This window comes from Aphelocoma coerulescens, chromosome 20 (assembly GCF_041296385.1).
Source record: "Aphelocoma coerulescens isolate FSJ_1873_10779 chromosome 20, UR_Acoe_1.0, whole genome shotgun sequence".
In the NCBI taxonomy this organism is placed as follows: Eukaryota; Metazoa; Chordata; class Aves; order Passeriformes; family Corvidae; genus Aphelocoma; species Aphelocoma coerulescens.
This window is the reverse complement of record NC_091033.1, coordinates 11245539-11267847: the sequence shown is the minus strand read 5'-3', so window position 1 is coordinate 11267847 and position 22309 is coordinate 11245539. Positions and strand designations below refer to the sequence as shown.

At 39.2% G+C, this 22309-nt stretch overlaps 1 protein-coding gene across 1 annotated transcript in view; it reads right to left on the bottom strand.

Moving 5' to 3' along the window:
- Positions 1–2905: 2905 nt before the first annotated feature.
- The window catches only part of TAF4 (TATA-box binding protein associated factor 4), a 36320-nt gene continuing 16916 nt past the window's right edge, over positions 2906–22309 (bottom strand). The window contains exons 3-16 of the mRNA XM_069034205.1: positions 18325–18491; positions 17446–17565; positions 15695–15814; positions 14821–14943; positions 14044–14133; positions 12756–13010; positions 12405–12549; positions 11780–11894; positions 11001–11170; positions 10262–10392; positions 9492–9617; positions 8030–8086; positions 7829–7948; positions 2906–4439 (exon numbers count right to left, since the gene is read on the bottom strand). Coding sequence (XP_068890306.1) covers positions 4272–4439; positions 7829–7948; positions 8030–8086; positions 9492–9617; positions 10262–10392; positions 11001–11170; positions 11780–11894; positions 12405–12549; positions 12756–13010; positions 14044–14133; positions 14821–14943; positions 15695–15814; positions 17446–17565; positions 18325–18491 — 1907 coding nt within the window. The 3' untranslated portion in view covers positions 2906–4271. The remainder of the gene's footprint in view (positions 4440–7828; positions 7949–8029; positions 8087–9491; positions 9618–10261; positions 10393–11000; positions 11171–11779; positions 11895–12404; positions 12550–12755; positions 13011–14043; positions 14134–14820; positions 14944–15694; positions 15815–17445; positions 17566–18324; positions 18492–22309) is intronic.

Sequence of the window (22309 nt, the reverse complement as noted above, 5' to 3'; positions counted from 1 at the left end):
GAAAACATGACTGAATTCCTAAAAGCAAGTTTTAAAGAATGTATTCCCTTTCTGTCACAGCTCTATGGCATCTAGTACCACCACCACCACACAAAATGCAGGAGCTCTGGCTTGTCCCTGCTGGTCTCTGGTACAACCATTCCCAGGACTCCTGTGGGAGAGGGGAGAGTGCAGGGTTTGGCCACAGATTTGCAGGGGGAGGACAGATCTGAGCTATTAAAATGCAGCTTTAATCCCACCAGTTGTCATCATCCTGTGGAATATCCTAACTCGGGGAGCTTTTGTGATGGGCAAATAAAAGGCAGGTCAGCATGGCAGAGCAGCCCTTAACGTGCTCCCTCCCTATTCATCCCTCCAACAAACATCTCCCAAATTCATCAGCCTGGCAACTTCCATAGACAGGGAAACGTCACTTGCTAAAAAGCCTCCCCAAATACTGAGGAGAAAGCCTTACACATGGCACTTTTGCATGACACACCCAAAAATCTAAATATTAGGATCAACCCACACTACCTAAACCTTCTCCTCCTGGCACTTTACATCACATTTTAAGACATGACGTTGGCCTGTCCTTGCCTAAAGCTCTGCTGTGCAAAAATCCTGGCACAAGCACACCCAAGCACAGGGCTCTGCACTCACCTGCATAGGTGGATCCACAGTCCCACACTGCAGGGAAATGGCACTGCTGAAAGTGCCACCGCCCCAGCCCAGCTGATACCCTCCCTCACTTACCCCAAAGGTCAGGACTCCTCTCTGCAGATGGACAAACAGCTGTAAACCTAAGAAAACGGTTAAAATTATCACTGGAGTTCTTGTATCATTATTTGTAATTTAGACAATCTCAGAAATGTGGGGAAACTTCTTGGATCACAGGGAAGCCTCCAATAAAATCTTGATTACTGTGAAATTGGTGGTATTTATCACGCATGCATCTCTCACTATGTATTAAAAGGTTTCCTGAAAACACATCTGTTTAATTATAAACCTGTGAAATAAGAAAACCAAGCTGAATTCGGAGTGCCTTACTACATCCTACTTGTTCTGTTCAGTTTCTCTGCTGGAAAAAGAATGGCATCAGCAGTTCACAAACACTACAGCTACGCACTACCCAATCAGAGGTGTTAAAAAAAATAGAGAGACATCAAGACTTCTGCAAAGCAGGGTAGAGAGCCCACTACATGTCACAGACTTAAACACAAGAGAGAAGGAACCTGTCCCTAACATGGAGCTGAAAAAGTGTGACAAAATAAAAGTGCAATAACCCCTCACTGACTTGCACATAGAACGTCCCAGCTGCGGCAAACTTCAATTTTGGGGGTGCTTACAACAAAGGTGCATCAGTCTTGGTACAAAGAGACCCAAGGAAACAGGCAGTAAATTCTCTTCCATGTTCACCCTCACTCTGGTTGAGCTGCACAAGCCTTGGGGCCAGGGAAGGATCATGATTTCTCCCTCTACAGGTCACTAACACACAAGAGGAGTGGTGGTGTACGAGTGTATTGCCCTGTAAACGCCACCCCGCCTCAGCTGTGATTTTGTAATGTCAAATTTCTGAGCAGCGTCAAAAATAGTTACTGGTTTTATCATAAAAAAACCCAAACCAACAACAAAAGTCTGCAACTGCTCTGCCATGAGAACTCCTCACAAGTGCCAGTGTGCTGACAATAATGTGCCAATTTCCCAGCCCAAAACTCCATGAATTTGAACTACTGGAGGGAGATGGGTGCTACCAGCTTTTCTGACTAACAGAATCAGGACATTTAAAAGCTGAGACAAATTATATGGAGTGAAGGGCTGCCTGTGCACTTAAAACCAACGTTACTTAAAACAAAACCAAGAGCTCTCCTCTTACAGGAGATCTCTCCCTCCTCCCTTGGCCTCTCTAGAATATTTCTAAGCCACTACTGAGCACAGAGAGCAAAGTACAGCACACAATGTAGTAACTTTAATTTTTCACACAGTTTCTTCCCCACTTACCTGCCACAGCTTTGCAGACACTGTGCCCAGTCACTGCCCACGGTGATTAACAATTACAACCAGCTCTTGCTACAATTAAAGGCATGCTCTGACAGTGTTTTGGCCAAAAGACCAAGATGTTTCTTGCCACTTAATAGCATGACACAATTTAAAGACTCTTTGGAGTTTACAGACAATGAAAGTCTCGGGTCAGTGTCACACAGGGTGTCAGGTGAGTGCATCCCTTTAGGAGCTAATCCTCTTTTTCCAGAGACACTGATCTCCCACGGGCCTGCTGCCAGTGCCTGTTCCACAGCAGGGGCTTGGAGCAGCAGCCTGGGGACAGATTTGTCTGTATGCAAGGAATAATCATCAAATTAATGTATTAGCAGGATTAGGCCCTCAAAATTATTAGTTTAAGTGGCCCATGAGAGGAGGAATTAAAAGAAATACAACCCAAAAGCTAAATATTCAGTACAAAACATCAGAAATGCTTCTCAGATTTTTACACTGATAATCAAGTGTTCCTGATTATTTTCTTTTATAATTGTGCTCCAAATTGTGTTTTATGTCCTACCTTCTTCTGCAAACCATTGTAGTTGTATTTGAGGGATCAGGCTGCCCTCAAGGAAAGAGTGTTTTATTAAACCTTCACTAGACAAACACAAAATATTTCAGGTGTTTCAGACACCTTTCCTTGCTTAAAAACCAACCAAACCAAACCCACTGTCCACTGATGTCACTCCAAGACCCCTAAGACAACAATCAAATGTCAAGATTCATGAAGTCACATACATCCAAAATACTGACAAAACAAAACAAAATAAAAAAACATCCCAAAGTGCATCTTTAGCAAACAGCATCCCCTCAAGTAGACTCAACTTTTACTGTACCAAGAAAAATAAATCCAAGTGGAGAAAAGATTTAGAGAGAAAAATACATTAGCAAATACAGATAAATTTGTTTTTAATAAAGGAGTTAATTTTCTTTCAATCCTATATAAAACAATAGCAATTAAAAACTTCATTTTTGAAAGTAAAATATTTACATATGAACAAGTAACTGTGCAAAATTTACATGAAAAAAAAATGGAAAGACAGGATTTCCTAAAAGACAAAATAAAAGGGGTGTAACAGTTGTCAGGTGTTGATAAAAATACTGATCAGCATTCAGTTTACACGCAAGAGAGTTAAATTCTACCATGAGAGTTCACACAAAGAAAGCCAAAGTATTTACAGTCATAAAAGTACTATCAATAGACAATTTAATACAATAACCTCTGAAAATATAAAGAACCAATTAGTATATTTGTAATAAAAAAATAGGTACAAAGAAGGGACTTTGCTCTGGACATCTTTAAAGTAGGCCCACAGCTTGCATACAGTCTTTTAGCAAAATAATTATAGTTTACATAGCCATTTTTATGTTATGTGCCAAAAATTATGTACAATTACCGACAAAATACACCAACCATTTTTCAACACTTGATTCACACTGAGAAACAGTCTTTTGATGATTCCTCTCAACTTTTGATTTTATTTAATCTAAGCTTTCACTTTAGCTAAAAAACACAGTGCAAGTAAAATATATTTATGCTGAAAAGGTTTCTCTTTTTTTCCTTTTTTTCCTTTTTTAACTTTACAGCTTTACAAACTATAGCAAATAAAATGCATTTTTACAGATGCTGCTAAAACATTCAGAAATAACCCTCCTTTATGGGATTTCAGGGCCTCTAATAAGCAATAATGTGATTAAAATTGAGGTTATGTTTAAAATTAACTGTATATCCCTCTAGATTTTGAGCATTTGGGGGAAAGATAAATATTCTTTAAAAATCAGTTTGCTTTGCTAACTGACTGTTTAACAAAAAAAAGCTAAATGAAATGAGGTCATCTGCTGTAGACATATGCCTATATAATGGATTTAGTTGAATAAAACTGAACTAAAATGAACAATTAATGTTGAAACTGCTACAGGGCTGACAAAGGGTAGCTAGTTATTTGCTAAACGATTCCATCAGTCTTTATATATGGCTTGTTTGGCAAGAAGGCCACTCAATCAAGAGATGAGTTAAAATTTAATTGTCCTTTTATAGTATCCACAGGCCTTGTAAGTATCCTCACTGTTACAGAAATGTATTTCTCTTATACTGAAGAGTTTATTTATAAACAGGAATATAAAACTGTTCCATGTAAAGAGGTGGTTGTTTTTCAAACAATATCCCATTCGCTTGTTACAAAAAGGCGTAATTTGCAAATATATTAAAAAATGTCCTCAGGCGTCTCTCCGTCAAAAATACCTTGATCTTTTCCATTTTACTTAAGGAATGCTTTGTATAGCAATAGTGAATGGCTTGTCTCTCGCTCATTTTCTAAACAAAATATGAGGTCCCTGAGGTTCACCCGCGTTATCCTTTGTCGCGTAAACTGTCTGGTTGTTCCAACTCCAGAGCTGCCTGGGACTGCTGCACTCGAACCAGATCCCTGGAAAGCAGAAGAACAGGTCAATCAGTCCAAGCCCAAAAGCATTTCAAAACTTTTCAGAGAAAACATGTGGCCTAAAAACTGTACATAGTCATGAAGCTGTATGCTACCAGATTAGAGATTTCCTTTTCGATTCTTATTTATTAACAACAGTTGAACAATCAGAAGTTTCCAGTGACACTCAATATAGACAAAAAAGCCCCAAAGCACTGCTTGTATTTTTAGGAAGGCACTAAGGACAGGCAATCCCAACAACCAAACCAAACAGAAGGGACAGGATTCTTCACAATGCCAGGGATGCCGAGGGCAGCCCTGGAGCGGTGGATGACCTGGGGAGCAGTCCTGCTCCTGGGACTGTGAGGCCTTGAATCATGTCCTAGATCCCCCTGATTTCCACGGCAGGGTGCTCTCCTTGTGGTGACAACAGCTGTAACCAAGCTCAGCACTATATTTAGGAGAAGCTTTCTTAGACACATTTACGCATTCTCTAAAGACCTCTGAATACTACTCCATCCCTCAGCATCACTCACTGGGAGTTTCCCGAAGTGGCACGATAAAGAAGCAGCATATTACTATATATGTCACTTAAAAAAAGAAGAAAAATGCTAAAACCAGAAGGAAACGAATGAGCGGCACGGAAGGGCGGGCGGGGAAGCGGCGGGACGAGGCCAGGGAGCAGCTGCAGCTCCGCGCAGTGCCCGGCAGATGGCGCGCGCAGACCGGAATCCAGGCTGTTCCCTCAATTTCAGCCGGGAATCTTTCGGGCAGTCCTCTGCTGCTGACAGGTTATTTACCTAATAATGAACTCCTTTGGGAACGGGTTCTCTTTCTGTGGCTCAGCTACGGATTCACTCTCCCCTCCAATTTAATTTGCTAGAAGAATGTTCTGTTTTCTTTTTTTAATGGAGCTCTGATACTTCATGACACCAAACACACTCCAGTAGTGACTAAAGACTTACCTGCCTTTGAGTTTGGAGAGTTTTCAAATATTTTTCTTAATAAAAACACTCCAGGACTTGAAAAAAGCCATAATTTAGAGTGGTGCATGAGCCATGTGAATAAGCTGCTGAGGGTCCCACTAACACATGTGAAAATAATGTATTTCATCAGTGAACATTACTGATGATCACACCAACCTAAACCTGCACTGGAAATGATCACTCTGGTTTAGCAGAACTTTGTTCAGCGCAGGTGAACTTCCTTCACCACAGTTCTACCAGTGAAGTCAGATTTTTGATTCTCAAGCGTTCTGTTGACCCAGCAAACACCAAATCACCAAAATCCTGTAGTTAGGGATTGCTTAAAGGCTGGATTTTCAAAAGGATATTTTAAGGCACTTGCACAATTTAGCCATCTAATTTTAATCAACTTCAGTGGAAATCAAAAGATACAGGAGAGTATTGGATGCTAACTAGATTTTCTCATATACATGACTGCTAGAGAACAGAAAGAATGGTTGGAAGGGGGTTTATTCTTGTTTTTTAAATATTCTTTAGTGAAAGCTGAAGCCTGAGCTTTATTATGTAGCCCATAATACTTTAAATGCAAAGGTAAATATCAGGAGTCTTCAAAGACACAGAATTATGTATGGAGTAAGTTAAGAAGCTTTTGGTAACTTTCAGTAAAATCACATGGACATAAAACTCTCAAACTGACAGCAACCTGTTTTGATGAATTTGGAAACAAAACAGTGCAATTACTACTTAGAAGTGACTTCACATGTAATTAAGAATCAGCATTTGTAGACATCAAAAGCCTCCATTTACAAATCTGTGTCTAAGTAATGACAAACCTTATTTTCCACACTTCTTGTAATATGCCTTAACCACAAACTGCATACAAATGGTGACAAGTGGAGCCCAATTTAAAAATGTCAAGTGACACAGCAGCAAAAGCACAGCTGTGAGCATCAGATCAAAGGCAGCTGGTTCTTAATTAAACAGACAAAAAGATTAGATTTCCAGGGAACCTGTAGTTAATTGGTTAACCAGTGATTAATCCAGGATAACTAAATTAGTCAGATTTAGATGAAATACAAACAAGTGTTCACAGGAGATGCAAAATACATCCCATAACCTAAGTGACATTAACAGACCATTAAGGTGGCACAGCTGAGCATGCAGGAGTAAGCAATGCCAACATTAACTCTGCATGAGGTACTTCAGCATATTCCTCTGAGACGACTTCATTTGTGTACACATCTATCTTTGCAAAGTGCCCCATTCTGCAATTTTCATAATTTTAAACCACATCTATAAACCTTTAATAGAGTAATTTGTCAGCTTATATAAAAACAACTCTTATTCTCAGTAGCAGACATTTTAGTAAATTTCAAAACTTAAAATTACTTTAAAAGATCTCAAGAGGCTTGATTTTTTTATAAACAAAAATAACATTTACTAGTATTCAGATTTTTCTCTACCATTTTATATCAAGCACATGTAAATTATTCCTTCTAGCAATTTAGTATAAAACAAGGTGAACTCTTTGAGGCTTTCTACAGTATAAATGCTTTAGCACTGAAAATTCAGAATGCTCAAGGAGTAATAAACAGAATTATTAAACTATTACTATGCTGTCACTTGCTATCAGGCACAAAACCCCACAGAGAAAAATCCTCAAATTATGAAGAGAGCTTTTGGCCCAATAAATGACAATATTCAAGAATATTTTGTTCTTTTTAAACATTAGAGAAATCCTACATTGAATGTCTCATGCAGAAAGCAATTTTATACCATTTCTTGTTTATTTACTTGTTTAAAAATACAGCAGATAGTCATCTGCCAGAATGTAAATTAATATTAAATGAATCAGACACTGAGCATTCTGACACTTAGTCTGCAGGGAAGTTCTTAAAAGACAGAGTCAACAGTAGAATATACAAGGATGTGCAAGAACATCCTGATCAAATGAACTGGTCAAACTGATCTGCTGTGGAGACATGAAAACTAAGGCCAATCAACTGCTGAAGAAAGAAATTAGGCAGGTTCCAGTAACTTGAGGCTCCTGCTGTCAAATTTAGCAGTGATTCAATTCTACCACCCCACCTACCTCAGCAGCCTTACTCTGCACTCCAAGTTAGATTGGTTACATCCACAAAAATCTCCTTCCAAAACTATGGAGGTCCAAAAAGCTGAGACTTGTGAGATCAGAGATGGTTTTTCTAACATCTCTCCAGTTCCAAGAATCAGGGAATGACAACTCAGATTCTATTCCCTATGCCACTATGCAGGTGCTAAAAATTGATCCTGGCCTTGGAGCGAGGAAATACGAACACAAAACACTTTTGGCTGCTCAGGGAGCTCCCACAGACTGGAGAAAAGGCTCTGAACAGAAAGGTTTGCACAGAGGTTGAGGCAACAAAACCAAAGGTGACAATTATACTGTACCTCTGTCCCTGATCCAGATCCTGGTGAATCTACTTTCCTTTTCTTTCTGGGACCGATGGCAGCTAACGCAGTCAGGTTGGCGTCCCTCTGTCTCATCTGTGCTAGCTCTTGCTGCTGCATCTGCGTGTGCCAGAACAAGGATGGTTCATTATTTCTCTTTCAATTTCCAAAATAAAAGCTCATGTTAATGTCAACACTCACCTCCTTGGCCTTCTGTTTCAACCTAAGCTGTTCTGGATCTTCTTGTCGAGATCGAGACTGTGTTGATTAAGGATGAACATGAGGTGGTTGGAGGAAAAGAAAGAAAAATTAATTCCCTTACAAAAGCAGTTAAAGATTATATATGAAAGCTTTTCTTCAACTTCAGCAGGAAGTGGGGAATACCTAGCACTCCCAGAGAGGGCAACAGTGGTAAACAACTTTTAGAAATTAAAAGTTTTCCTTCTCTTAGTTTAATGTATCTGTTTTTGGAAAGGCATCCCATTTTTCTGCTTTGTTAAAGACAGCAAAGAGTAGCCAGGCAATTATGCCTTTAATGCAACCATTACAAGACACAAATTACACAGACCTGTGAACTGAATTACACACTTTGCATATGAACAAAGGAATAAGACCTGTACTTCTCAGAACAATTCCTCCCCTTGCTGGGTAACCAGGCACCTACTCAGAGCAGTTTTTTCTGCTACACCTACACACACAGGTCAGGCTGCAGTCTGAACAAAGTGCACCTGAGTGACCAAAGACCATTTACATCAGGAACTGCCCATTTCACTGGGCACCTGCAATTCCTTGTGTATGTCATGCTTTTAGAATCACGAAATCATTTTGACTAGAAAAGACCTTTAAGAACATCAAGTCCAGCTGTTTCCCCAGCACTGCCAAGACCACCACTAAACCATGTCCTCAAGTGCCATATCTACACAATACTTCCAAGGATGGTGACTCAACCACTGCGCAGGGCAGCCTGTTCCAGGGCTTGACAACCCTTTCAGTGATTAAATTGTTCTCAATATTCAATCTAAACCTCCCCTGATGCAACCTGAGGCCATTTCCTCTTGTCCTATCAAATCCTGAGTGCTGTTAATCCCTCACGTTCTTTAGGCCAACAACAAAATAAATTTGGGTTTTGACATTGTCAACTCATGCTGGATCACAAAACTAATAGAAAACATAGGTTGTTTTGTGAATTATTTCTAGGGTGCCCTTATCTAATCATATTCATTTGATATTCACTGAGTAAAACCAAAGTTTAATATTCACATTCATGTTTACATCAACTGCTTCTTATTTATTGTATTCCTCCGATTTGCAAAAATCTTTCTGAATTTTATCTCTAGTCTCCAAAATACCTGTAACCTCTCTATTACATTTAAGAGTACCACCAAGCTATAAAATTCTTTTTTTTTTGCCAATGCAAAATGCAAAAACTATATTTCAAGACTCCCTTTAATTGGGAACATGCAATCAGAGTGGCAAAGAAGCTGTTTCCCATGCTTTACAATGAAAAGCAAAACTGAGCTCTAGTTAAGAACACATTCATCAGGTTCCATCTTTGAAGATTAGTCTTTCCCTTCACTGCAAGTGTTTTAGAATGAAAAGAAACTCTGCAGTTTTGATGTCAAAAATGACACTTTGCAAACACGTGTGAAAGCCAAGCACTTGCCTTTGCTGCGCGCATTAAAATTTCCCTTTCTTGTTCATCTTTACGCTGCTTTTCTATTTGATCAAGTTGTTCAAAGAACTTGAGCTGTGCCCGAACGTCACTTGCTTGTTCATATCTTTCATCATCCTGAAAATACAGCAAATATGTTTCTCATTACTCCCTTAAAAACAAAGCTGTTAACTTGTACTGTACTGGGGAAGAACACATACATTCAAAGCTCCAATGTTAACTTTGTCCTTTACAGACAAATAGCAGGAGTATATTTACACCAGTCAAACCAGCTAGAACTCTTAAAAGCATTTTGTTCTATTCCATGAATCATCAGATTTTGACTTCTAAACTAATATCATCACAGCTTTAACCTCTCAAACATATTTCACAGGGCTGCATGGTTTTTTTTAAATGCTGCTCAGGCATTTGCATCTATTAGGAACACACATCTGTCAGATAGCAGTCTCTTGGGAATTCAACACAGTGCTTTTATCTGTCTGACTCTACAGCCACTCACACACTAAACATTTGACATAATAAATAAAGGGGAGGACACAGCTTCTCTGCATTTGTTTTAAAACCATTTTGTATATGCAAGCTGAAAAGTTCTAGTCACCCACGTGTATTAATATCTTAATGGAAGGTGAATCAGTCAAAGAGAATAAACAACCTGATTTCACAGAACAAAGAACACCTGAACTCCTGCATTACAGTCAACACCACAGCCTGCTGAATTTGTGCAATTTTGCCATTTGATTTGAGCAATTAAATGCAGTTACCTTGTAGGAAATATTCCTTTGTTGAGCAGTCTCTGATAGTTTTTCCACTAGGTTTTGTATTCTTTGTTGTGTAGCATGTGATACGTAGCTAACTACATCAGGATGGATTTCTGTTATTCCGTGCTTTTTACCTATAATCAGGACATAAGTGGGTTGTAAAAAAACATTTTACAATACAGCTAAATGTGAGTATAACCTCAGTCGTCGAAATTTAAATGCCTTTTGCTAAATATGACTTTCAGGTTTTTCTCAGACTAGGATTAAACAGGAAATTACATACATACTAAAATTCCTATTAGTTTAACAAAACTGACAATCTATTAATAAATGCTGTGTACTACAGTGTAACAAAGAATTCAAGATTGCTTTTTGTTCCACCCTCAATTCTAAATTACTAAGTAAAGCTGATAAAAGTGCTTCTGGACTTACTTCACTGTTTGTGTCATGCTTGTTACACCTTATCAGTTTATACAGTCAGACTTTCAGCCAGGTTGAGTAGTTTTGATGTTGAACTGCCATCACTTTAGAAGGCAAATCTATGTTTGCTATTCCTTGACACTATTCTACTTTCACAAGACAAATGATTGCCCACAAGCATCTGAATATCCCAGAAAATATCAGAAGGTAATGACTCCAGCATCTTTTAATTATTCAAACCAATTTCCATGGAAAATGCCTCCAATTAAACCTAAGAGTAGTGAAATTTGTTTTTACTGATGTTCAAGATAAAAGAACATACCTATTTCTAATATCCTTCTTTGTAAAGGTGCTGGGAAAAGGAAGGTTTCATCTTTACAGGACCTTGTTAATGTGCCCACAAGCTCAGAGTTTGTTGCCAATATCCGAGCACTTTCTTCTGACAGGTTGACTCCAGCCATTGATGCAACATCATTAATGTCATCATCATCCCTTAAAGGAAGGAAAATTAATTATAATCATATGATTTAGGGCTTATCTCCACACATTGCTACGATACCACAGCTGCATATAATGAATTCCACCATAAACCTGAACACTTAATTTTACATTTTATTTGCTTTTGTGATATGGTAAAATACAACTCATTTGTTTGTAAATGAGAAATTACTGCTTTGACTTCAAAGAGCACTAATTTTGTACTTCCTGTTTTTTCCAGATCCTTTCATATGTAATATTTCAACATCTTGAGAAACAAGAGACCAGACAAATCACTACCACAAAACAAAAATAATCTGCCCTCACCACTAAGACAGGCTGTACATGCGAGTAACTCAAGCACAGCTGGGAGAAGTGAAGGAATGAATTCCATTTGCTTGTCTGGGCAGGAATTGTTTATGAGGTTTAGTGCCAGCTAAATGCTAAAACCAGTCTGGCGTGAGTATGTCCAGTGCTGTTTGTTTAAGTCTTTAATGAAGAAGTAAACCTGCCCCCAAAAAATCCACCTCTAGGTTATTGTGAGTTTCCCCAGATGGATTCAACACCAGAAAGGTCTTAGCTCAGCTGCCCAAGCAGCACAAGCACAAACATATAGTTCCTCACCTAAAAGAGCCTCCCCCAGGTTCTTTCAGTTTATTCTTCTGAGCAGCAGCTACTTGTGTCGAAACAGTGGCAATAGCTTTGTTTCCAGGTAATACTGCTGGTTTTACCACAGGTACTGCAAGAAGACAGACAGGATTTGTACTCCATCAATAGGAGTTCACATGTGCAAGCCAGTCACAGGTAGTTATGGCAACAGGTCTGGTACAAAAACTTGACCTCAATAGCTTCTGTCAGCATTTCACCCAGCTAAAAACAGGACCCTCCCACACAATTCCAGCACCCAAACCATTTCTCTGACTGTCAATGCTGCCCTGATAGATCTGTACCCCGAGCGACTACAGCACGAGACACTGGAAGATTTTAGCAGTAGTACAAACAGGGCACTTATGAACTGACATTCACAGAACCACAGAATGGTCTGGGTTGGAAGGGACCTTAAAGATCATCTCGTTCCAACCTGACACCTTTCACTATCCCAGGTTCCTCCAAGCCCTATCCAGGCTGGCCTTGAACACTTCCAGGAATGGGGTATCAACAAGTTCTCTGGGCAAGCAACCCCTAAACCACACTTCAGCTAATGCTATCAAATATGGCATATGACAAATATGGCATCTTGACCTCTTACCTGTCTGAAGCTGATTCAGTTGGATTTGAGGAGTAGTGAGCATAATACGACTGTGTGGTTGCCGCAATGCCACCATGGGTGTCTGTGTCAACGTTACTTGTGGAGGCCTTATCAATGCCCCTGCTTTTTGAGACTGCTGGATAACCTGCAAATAATAAGGAAAAAAAAAAGAACTGTAAATAATCCGAGAATCAGGTGGGAAGAACAAACCCTAATAGCACTTTAATCAAGATGCAATTTAAGTTCTACTTTTTTTTCCTCAGATCTTTGATTGAGCTAAACCAGCAATATAAGAAGTACTATCAAAAAAACTCCTGTGCAGTAACAAACGCTGCACTTCAGCTCACATACCAGTGGCGTGGACTGCCCTTGTTTACTGACACCAACTTGTGTGGGCTGAGTGAGGCTGATGACGGGTTGCTGGAGGGTACTGGTGACAGTGGCAGTGGCCTTGCCCGCCGTGCGCTGCACCGAGGAGCTCAGCAGCACGGCCGCCGCCGACGGGATCGTGGCTATCGTCGCCTGCGTCGTCGGCTGCTGCTGCTGGCTCTGCTGAATGAAAGCTGCAGAGTCTGGTGTTAACTGTCTCAAGGCAGGTAAACTCCTCTGAAAAGGGGAAAGGAAAGAGTTTTGTTGAGTTGTTTAATCCTGGCTCACACAGTATTAACTGTAAAGAAGCGACACGTTTCAGTCCGTTGGATCGGTCTGTGTGCACCTAAGGAAAGGTGACAGGTGAGCAATACCAACCTGCTCCTATTTAATAAGCAGGACAGAGGGACAATACCTTTTGGATATCAGGCATCTAGGCTATGCAGCCTACCTGGAACCCCTGGTATGTATTTAACAACACAAGCCCATGCTGCCTTCCTTGACTGTCGTCCTATGGCTTAAAAGTCGCACTGGAACACCAGGGAAGATTTCAGAATAGCTCAACAGAGAGCACAGTGTTTTAGTGGCTTCTTAAATTAGTTGTTTTCTTATGGCAACAATTTTTGTCCTCAGGAACAGCTCAAGGTTGAACAAGCATTTAAGAACCCAGAAATGTCAACACACACCTACAACTATATCCCTTAATCATACTTTAGCCAAGCAGTTACATTCTTACCATTTAATGCTGCAGTACTTTCACTGATTTTCAGATGGTAAATGTTTTACTATTTTGAGATGTCCAATTACTATAAAAATTTATGAAAATGTCATTTATTATTGAGAGATGACAAATTTCCTGCTTATCCAAACCAGTTAACAACACAGGCAAAAGACTTGCCAAAAGGTACAGTTTTCTGTATCACTGAATCCCTTGTTTTCTTTGTAAGACCAAAAAGAGAGCAATAAATCAATTCATAGGTTTGTGGTTTAAATAACAGAAAGAAAACTTTTCAGATCTCTCAAAAGAGCTATGATGTGTCATCACTGTAGAAGTTACGTTACTGACTGTGCCAAAAAATCACAATAACAAACTCTAGGAACTAAGACACAAAAAGTGTTTTTTAATGGAGCAAAAGCCTAACCAAGCACCATTTAAAACTTCCTTTAACATCATTTTGGAATTCCACCTATAATGGCAAAGGAGTGCTTGTGTTCATTGCTGCTGATATATAAGCACAGAGATTAAAAAAGGGTAGTGAAGATAAATTACCTTCAGGAAAGGCACAAGGTAAGGTTGAGGTGAAGAATTAAGTTCTCTATACAGCCTGCTGGTAAAGTCTTCTGGTTCAATTTTTCCATCCTTTAAAACAGAAAATCCAAATGAACAAACTTGTAGAAATTACCTTTTCAACATCAAAAAAAAGTAAGACTTATTGGAAGTAAGTGGTTTTATCATCCCTCACTATTTTTAGTTAACAACTGCTTTATGGTAGTAACTAATTTTACTACAAATTTCAAGTAGCAAGATCTACAGACCTCTGGTTATTATGTGATAACATCTGGAATACACAGCTCTACCCTAACTTACAGGTTGCTAACACTACTCTAAGCAATAGTAGTACTCATTCTATGAATATTAAATGTCAAGCTTTTATGTTAGCACCAGGCAACAGTTTTTTGGAAAAACTTGTGATTTCCTACACTCAGTTATTGCACCAGCTGTAGGGTCTTCCCTAAAGTACATAATACATCTTTTTATTCATTGTTTTATCAAAATGCAGAATTTAAAGAGCTACTACTTGCATTACTCACACTTCAACTGAACTCATGTTCTCATGCATGAATGTGAGCAGTAATGTCTCAGTTATAAACTTAATGGAAATGTATGCATCTATTTTAATTCAGAAGAGGCAAAGTTAATTTGATTTAGCTCAGATTTTATAAATTCCATCCTCTGAAGAAAAAAAAACAAACCCACAAAACCCCAGTTTTGAGTCTGAATTTGTCCAGATGCTGTGTTTTACAACTTTTGATGAACTTTTCTTACCAGCAGGTTCTGTACTAATTCTTTCACATTAGCCGCAGTCTCTGAGGACTGTTTTCCAGATGATGCCAGTTTTATTAATGTGGACAGAAAGTTTTTGCATTTCTTCACATTTTCCATCGTTTCCTTAGACGGAAGGGTAAAAGGAAAATAGTCAGAGAAAGGCAGATGAACTCTTCTTAACACATGATCTGACCATATACTCCGTGAAATAAAGTCCTTTAGTTCATCACTTCAGAGTAAGATTTATAGATGCGCGCCCCTCACCACTTAAAACAAACAGACTTATTAACAGGAATTATTATTTTACTTCACATACATGTATGTATTGTACATTTTATTTTAAAATTTACGAAATTATGATTCTTCATGAAGTTAGGAAACACCGAGTATTTCAAGAACGGCACACTGTGTATGGGAAAACGTGTTTTAGCAGGACAAAAAGTAGTAAAGCTCTTGTGTCACAGTGCATAGTACATAGATTCTCCCTGTTTTGTAATCCTGGAAACACGCAGCTTGAATGAATCAGTGCCACCTGCTTATCCCTTCTCATACTTATTCTACTCTACAGTGCTGAACAAGTCACTGGTCTACAAAATACATCTAATATATTTTTTTAAAATAAGTGCTTTAATACTGTTCCAGAAATAAAACCACTTTGACACTTATCAAAATTCAAGTGACCTGTATCCACATCTTGTAAATTATATGGTTCTATTAAAGTTTACCTTTTCAAGGTCAACAGCACACAGAATTCCTGCATCTTTACTAACCTCCACTCCCATCTGTGTTTACCTGTATGTGTATATATGCACATCCATGCACACATGCACACGTGAGTGGACAAAAAGAGATGTTCCATTTATCAGTATCTTACTGTGGCAGCAGTGGAGGTGGCCGTTGTCCCTTGCACTGTTCTCTGAGGAGTTCCAGTTTGTACAGCTGTTGCTGTCCCCAACGCGGTTGTTTGTGCAGAACCACCCAGAACAATCTGAGGCTGCAGAGAATACAAACACAGGATTATTTTCCTTGGAACGTACTAACAGCCTGTTTTCCTGAGCCATCAAACAGAAAAGGAGCCACAGGGCAGTAGAACACCTTTCACAACTGCTATAAATAAGTCGCTCATGTGCGGTCTTGTGCAGTAGAAGGAAACGGCCACCAGATGGCACTAAAAACATTCGAAACGGAAATCGCAAAAGTTGATTAAAAATTGTGCTGGTTTTGGTCACTGAATAAAATCCCATAATCTCAGCCAATGGGGTTTCAAAACACAACCAAAACAAGTGCTGAATTCCTGTGAATTCAATTTATCTTTTTGCCTGTTTCATTACATGTCACTTCCAAAGGGAGGAATTTCTAAAAAAGGCACAACTGACACAAAAAGCTCGGGACTTACCAAGGTCTTTGTCATGAACAATAGGACAAAACATTTTTCTAGTTTTGTAGACAAATTGGTAATTTGAAGGAAGAATATCAACTCCAAAGAATCACCATTGTGAGCAAGATCTTCTCACATACACAGCTCATTCATGGGCTTCCAACAGTCTAATTATTAACAACCCAGTCTGAGAAACAAATTCCTACCAAGCTACAACTGACACTCAGAATGTTCACAGATCATTTGTAAACTTGCTCTTTATATAAAGATACACAAGAAGGAGGCTCCCCGGCTGCCAAGGCTAATTTTATTGGTATTTTCAGAGAAACTAAGGGAGACAAGGATTTCGTTTGTCTCATTTTCTTGAAATCAGGATAAATGAAGTCCATGGTGTGCTCATTACAGCACAAAATATGCAGATGGAATGATTTTTTATTTTTTTCTGTCCTGTATAACAGCAGTGCAAATTCAGGAGACTCAGTTAGGTAAATTAACTCTCAGATCTAGAAAGATCACTGGGACAGGGAAAGGCTCTCTGAGGGGAAAAAGGTTAACTGGATGCATAGCAAAACCTGCATGTTTTAAATTAAAATTCTCTAATCCTGTCTACTCAAAGGATGAAGAAAGCACAATCAGACAGATTAGGCGACAGCAATCATATTGTATCACTGCTGCCTGGAAGCCATGTGGAGAATTTCACATTCTTGCCCTGTTTTTTAAACTCTCAGTATCTCAAAAAAAAATTTCCAAGCAAGCCCAGACTGACATCAGTCTATCCTTGAGTTATCAGACTCCAGAAGGACGCAGACCAAAGCAGAGACTCATGTGAAAGGGAGAAGGCTTGGGGAAGAGAAGGCTGCCAGTGCAGTCATCTTTGCAACTGTAAATTTTGCTGCAGAATTCAGAGGGCTGCAGATTCATCACAGGAATAACACCACAGCCCCAAATCCAAAGGGAATTCTTGTCACTTTCTTAAGGCAAAAAGGATAAAGGTATTTTATTTCATCCAGCTATGTGATTATATAAACTACTAACAGCATACCTTTAAATAGAGATATCTATAGGTATAATATGAAATAATAACAATATACTTATAAAAAAATACACCTGTACATCCAAAATATACACTGAGACCTGCAGATGTTTTAGAAAGGCTAATCCAGAAGGTATTTCTTCCCTGCACTGAGCAATTGCATTTCCTGTGTGCCTGGCAGTCTCTCACACACATTACTTCCCTACACACTTACTTGCACAACCGGAGGACGCTGTAGCGTTGTCGTGGGTTGCACTGTTGTTTGAGCCTGAGACACTTGCTTGATGATAGTAGTTGGTGTCACCTGTCGGGCAATAATGGGCGTTCCTGGAGCCTGGAGAAGAGGAAGAAAAACCACAAACACATCAGTGCCCATAGTTGAATACCATCTACTTTATCTAACGTTCTGATTCGGCAGAGTTACGATTATCACAGATATCAAAGAATGCATCTGAACCACTAGAAAACTCTGAGAAGGATTTTCAGTCTTGAACTTGATGCAACTGTCAAAATCTCAGTGTACTTATATCCATATCCACTTTTTTTTCTTATATTTATTTTGGGGAGAACAGTTGTACACATTAACCATGTACGGTCTTCTTTACATCAAAGTTTTAAGCTTAATGAGATTCAGATATGTAAAAATATTTTTGATGAGTAACAGCCAAGCTGTAACAGAATTAGGAACAAAATGCAATGCCTATGCCATGTGGAAAGTAGACTTAGATTAGATATTTGGAAGAAATTCTTGGCTCTGAGGGTGATGAGGCCCCAGCACAGGTTGCCCAGAGAGGTGTGGACTCCCTTTTCCTGGAAGTCTTCCAGGCCACACTGGACAGGGCTTGGAGCAACCTGGGCTAGCGGAAGGTGGCCCTGCCCATGGCAGGAACCGGATGAGCTTTAAGATCCCTTCCAACACCTCTCCAACACAAACAATTCTGTGATTCTATGAATCTATAAAAAGTCTGTATATCCCCAGTTAGATCTACGGTTTCTTCAAATCACTAACATCACACCTCACTTTCTCGTGTATTCTTCACAGGGAACAAAAATAAATCTTACAGTTTTTCACATCACAACTTCCTGGACTGACCTGCACTGTGGATATCTGCACTGGGGGTGCACTGGTAGGTGTAGCAGGACGAGGAGTCAGAGTGTTCTGAGGCTGAGACTGGGCATGTGCCTGTGCCTGCATCTGCGCCAAGGCTTGCTGGGGGATCATCAGCAGCTGCCCGTTCTCACTGCGCACGAGGACCATGCCTGCAAAACAGAGAGTGGTCACGGAACACACATCCTTTGCAAATATCAAAGAACATCTTTTTCTGCTTGTTTTTTTTTATCCAAGTTGGGTACATATGCAATTAATGTACCGCTGAAGGACTAGGCAGCTAACAAAAGAGGTTTAGAATAAAAGCAAAATACTCAGCTGCATTATGGCATTTTGTATAGAATAGCTTAATTTCAGAAATACTCTATCTAAACGCTCAGTATGGTGTGCATCAGAACACAGTGAGTTGTATCTGCCTCAACCACAAATATTCCATGTGACTAAAAGTTAAAATGAGCAATCCTGTAAAAATCCTACCTGCTCTTTACTAAGAAATTTGTTTTGTGAGACACTACAAATACAAGAAAATCCTGCCGTTAGGCAAAATTCCTGTCAGTTTGTCTTTAAGAAGGGAAGAAAAATAATTAAACCTAGGCTTCACCATCAACAGCAACACAATTGTCTAAGTTCTAAATTAATTTCCCCTAACCAATTTAGTAATGAAAGTGGCTATAAAATCATAATCTCTCTCATGTGCATCAGCAACAGACTGCACTGTGCCATGTTACACCCCAAATGAAAAATAAAACAGAGAGGAAAATGAGGAAGTCATTCCCTGCTCAGTCACTCAGATCAATACACTTAACCCCACTGGGTAGCTATAGGGAACCAGATTTTAACAGGCAGATTTTCAGATGAGACTCTCTCTTCCTTGAAGGCACAAACAGGATCTGGACAACATGAACTGTTTGCCAAGAGCTCCTTCACTCAGCACGCCTCACTCAGTCCCTGAGAGCCTCAGGACCTCATCAGTTCTGAAAACGCCACCTAAGGAAACTGGGCACTCAAAATTAGTTGGCTTTTCTGAGCAACTACAGGAAGAACCTTCACCATGAAAATCAAGAGGCACTAGTGAAATCAAAGTTATTTCTAAAGTGTTGTTCAGTGAATCAAAAGCCCATACACACTCCCCAACAATATCTGGAGATGTGGTCTATTGCATCTCAGAGCATGACTACTTCAAAAGAATCAAGCTTTTATTTGCTTTTTTATCCTAGAGAAGTGCTGAAATGTTTACAGACAATGCCTTAAACAGTTTTTTTGGACAGTTTTACAAGTAAACTGCAAAAATTCATATACGGGTTTCTATAAAAATGAGTTCAAAAGAAAAGCCTTAGTTGATTTGCCCCTAATTTTTTCCTTACATTCTCTACATTAACTCTCTTTTAATGAAGCAGAGTCACACAGAGATGTTAAACTAGTTTACATCCAAAAGGTGACTTTCCATCACAACTTATTTAAAAGTGTTAAGGTGGGACCCACAAAGTGCTATGGACAAGTGTTATATCTGGAAACAAATATCCTCAAAGTGCTCCTCTGTAGGAAAGGAGGAGGGGGAGAAACTTATTTATTATCTTTCAGATTGTAGAAATAAATACTCTTTGTTTAACTGTCAGGTCCAAAAAACTATTTTTCAAGCCGTTCCAAAAAGTAAGGTGTCTGCTTCTGTAACTTATGGACAGAGAAGTATTTCCTTTAAAGGTACACACCAACACCACCACATCTTATGAGAACTTAAAGACCTTAAGAGTGAACACAGAGCTTGATCCTGTGGGCTGCTCATTAGAACCATCAGTACTCTCTCACCATCAGCCTCACACTGTGGGTAGGGGGCTACTGACAAAAGGCAGAGAAATTGAACATTTTAAAGACTAGAGAATGACCTGCTACTACATCAACCTCAATCCTGCACAAACAGAACCTGGCATCCTCTTCAAAGTGCAAACATAAAATCTTGGGAAATGAACTCACGTTGCCCATTTTTGTCATCCCTCATAACGATCAGCTGAAGCAGCTAAATGCTGAATCAGGGGAAATCTTCAGTATTAGTATAACTGAAATCATTGGTACAGTGGAAATCTGATTAGAGGAGCTATTTTCAAGTCAACATCAAATATTAAGGCTTGTTGAGTACTATTTAGTTTCTAGCAATTGAAAAGGCCCCATGCAATTACCGATGCCCACGCTTTCAGAAGTCCTTAAATACCACAGAATTATACTGACAGCCCATAACAAACCGTCCTTCCTAAAATTCACCAGTTTGAGGGTTTCCTAGGATATCCTAAAGTTAACGTACCACCCAAATTCTTTAAAGAGTTATATATCTTTTCCTTACAGAAGCAACATTAGAAATACTAAGCCTAGTTTTGGATGGGGGGTGAGTTTAAACATCTTTCTCAGCGCAAAAGTGACTGAAGTTATTTGAAAGCACCAAGCCAAGGCAGCTCACCTGCACATGAGAACTTTTACAGCATCAGGCAGATGCTGTAAATACAGATACAGCCCAGAGCTCTGTGGTACCTGTTCCTGTCTCCAGCTCAACACACACATCAGGTTCAGCAATGTGTCTGCACCACACACCAACACACCCCTTGCACAGCAGTACTGTCAACTTACTGCTTTGCTCCCCAAAATATGAATGAGGAGAGAGAAAAGAGGGGAAATAACCACAATGTGAAGGTTCAATACCCCTGAAGTGCAAGCACAACATCTGAACAACGAAATATTCTCCCTGAGCTACATGCAAAATTAGAACATGCCTACACATTAACATAGCACAACTGCTCAAACAGACAGTTGAAAAGCATATTAATGTGAGCTTTAGAAAACATATCAAGAAAGTTCAATTTTTGGCAGCAGACAGACAAAACAATCATTTGTAATTCAAACCCTGACTCTAAGCACTACCCTGTTAGATTTCTAACTATGGGAAGTCTGAAGTACTTGCTTTCAAGTATTGAAGTCATAATAAAAAAGTAACTCATACAAAGCTACATTTATATCTGTCCCTATTTAAATAGTTCTTTCATTCCCCCCACTCAAATTTGATACATAGTTATTTTCAATTTATATAGTTTCTAACGTGTCATTAAATCAGGCTCTACCACTGATAAATTCCTGTACACATGGGCTACATACAAACATAAAGACAATTATTACCATCTGACTAGTCTTGCATAAACTTTAATCACAGTATGATGATATGAGACATTTTACCTGCTTGGAACGTTAGCTTGTTGGTGTATGGGTGACTTTGGAAAAGGTGTAAAAATTCAGAATGTGATGAACTTGAAATTTCTGTGCAGAAGTTCTCCAGTACTACAGGCAAGAAAGTTTTGACTGAACACAAAACACCCCTCCAGCCTTGCCTTGATGGGAATTCTTTAAAAAGGGAGATGGAGCTGCTCTCTGAGTTTCTCTCCCCCCAGCCCAACTAAAGACTCTTTTCCAACTCAATTAGCTAAAAAACGAACTCACTAACCCAAAACTATACCCAAGCTGGCATTAAGTGGATTTTCAGTGAAGTTCAGAAGGGTCACTGGAGATAACTCGATTAAGAATTAAAAACAAAGTCCCATTTATCTCCTACTTCTAAACAAAGTCACTGTTGCACTGTAACACCCCCTCTCTCCATCCATACATGAATGTCAGTTAACAGTTTGTGAGAATGGAGAAGAGGAAGGGCTGACAGCCACATGTGTAGAAAAAGAAATTTCTTTCCAGAACTTATATTTTAAATATTGAAATACAGGTAAGTATCATAACCTCAAACCCCAATGCATAAGGCTTGCAAATGCTGAATGAACCAGGTCAGAAGTGACTACAGGCACTAGAAGACAGCTAGAACTGTGTAACTTATCTCGCTGTTTCAATTAAATTCAGCAACATATATAAAGATGAAAAACATCTTTCTGTTTTATCCACCAGGTTTTTGTTCCTGGATTAATGGATTAATTACTATTTGAGACCA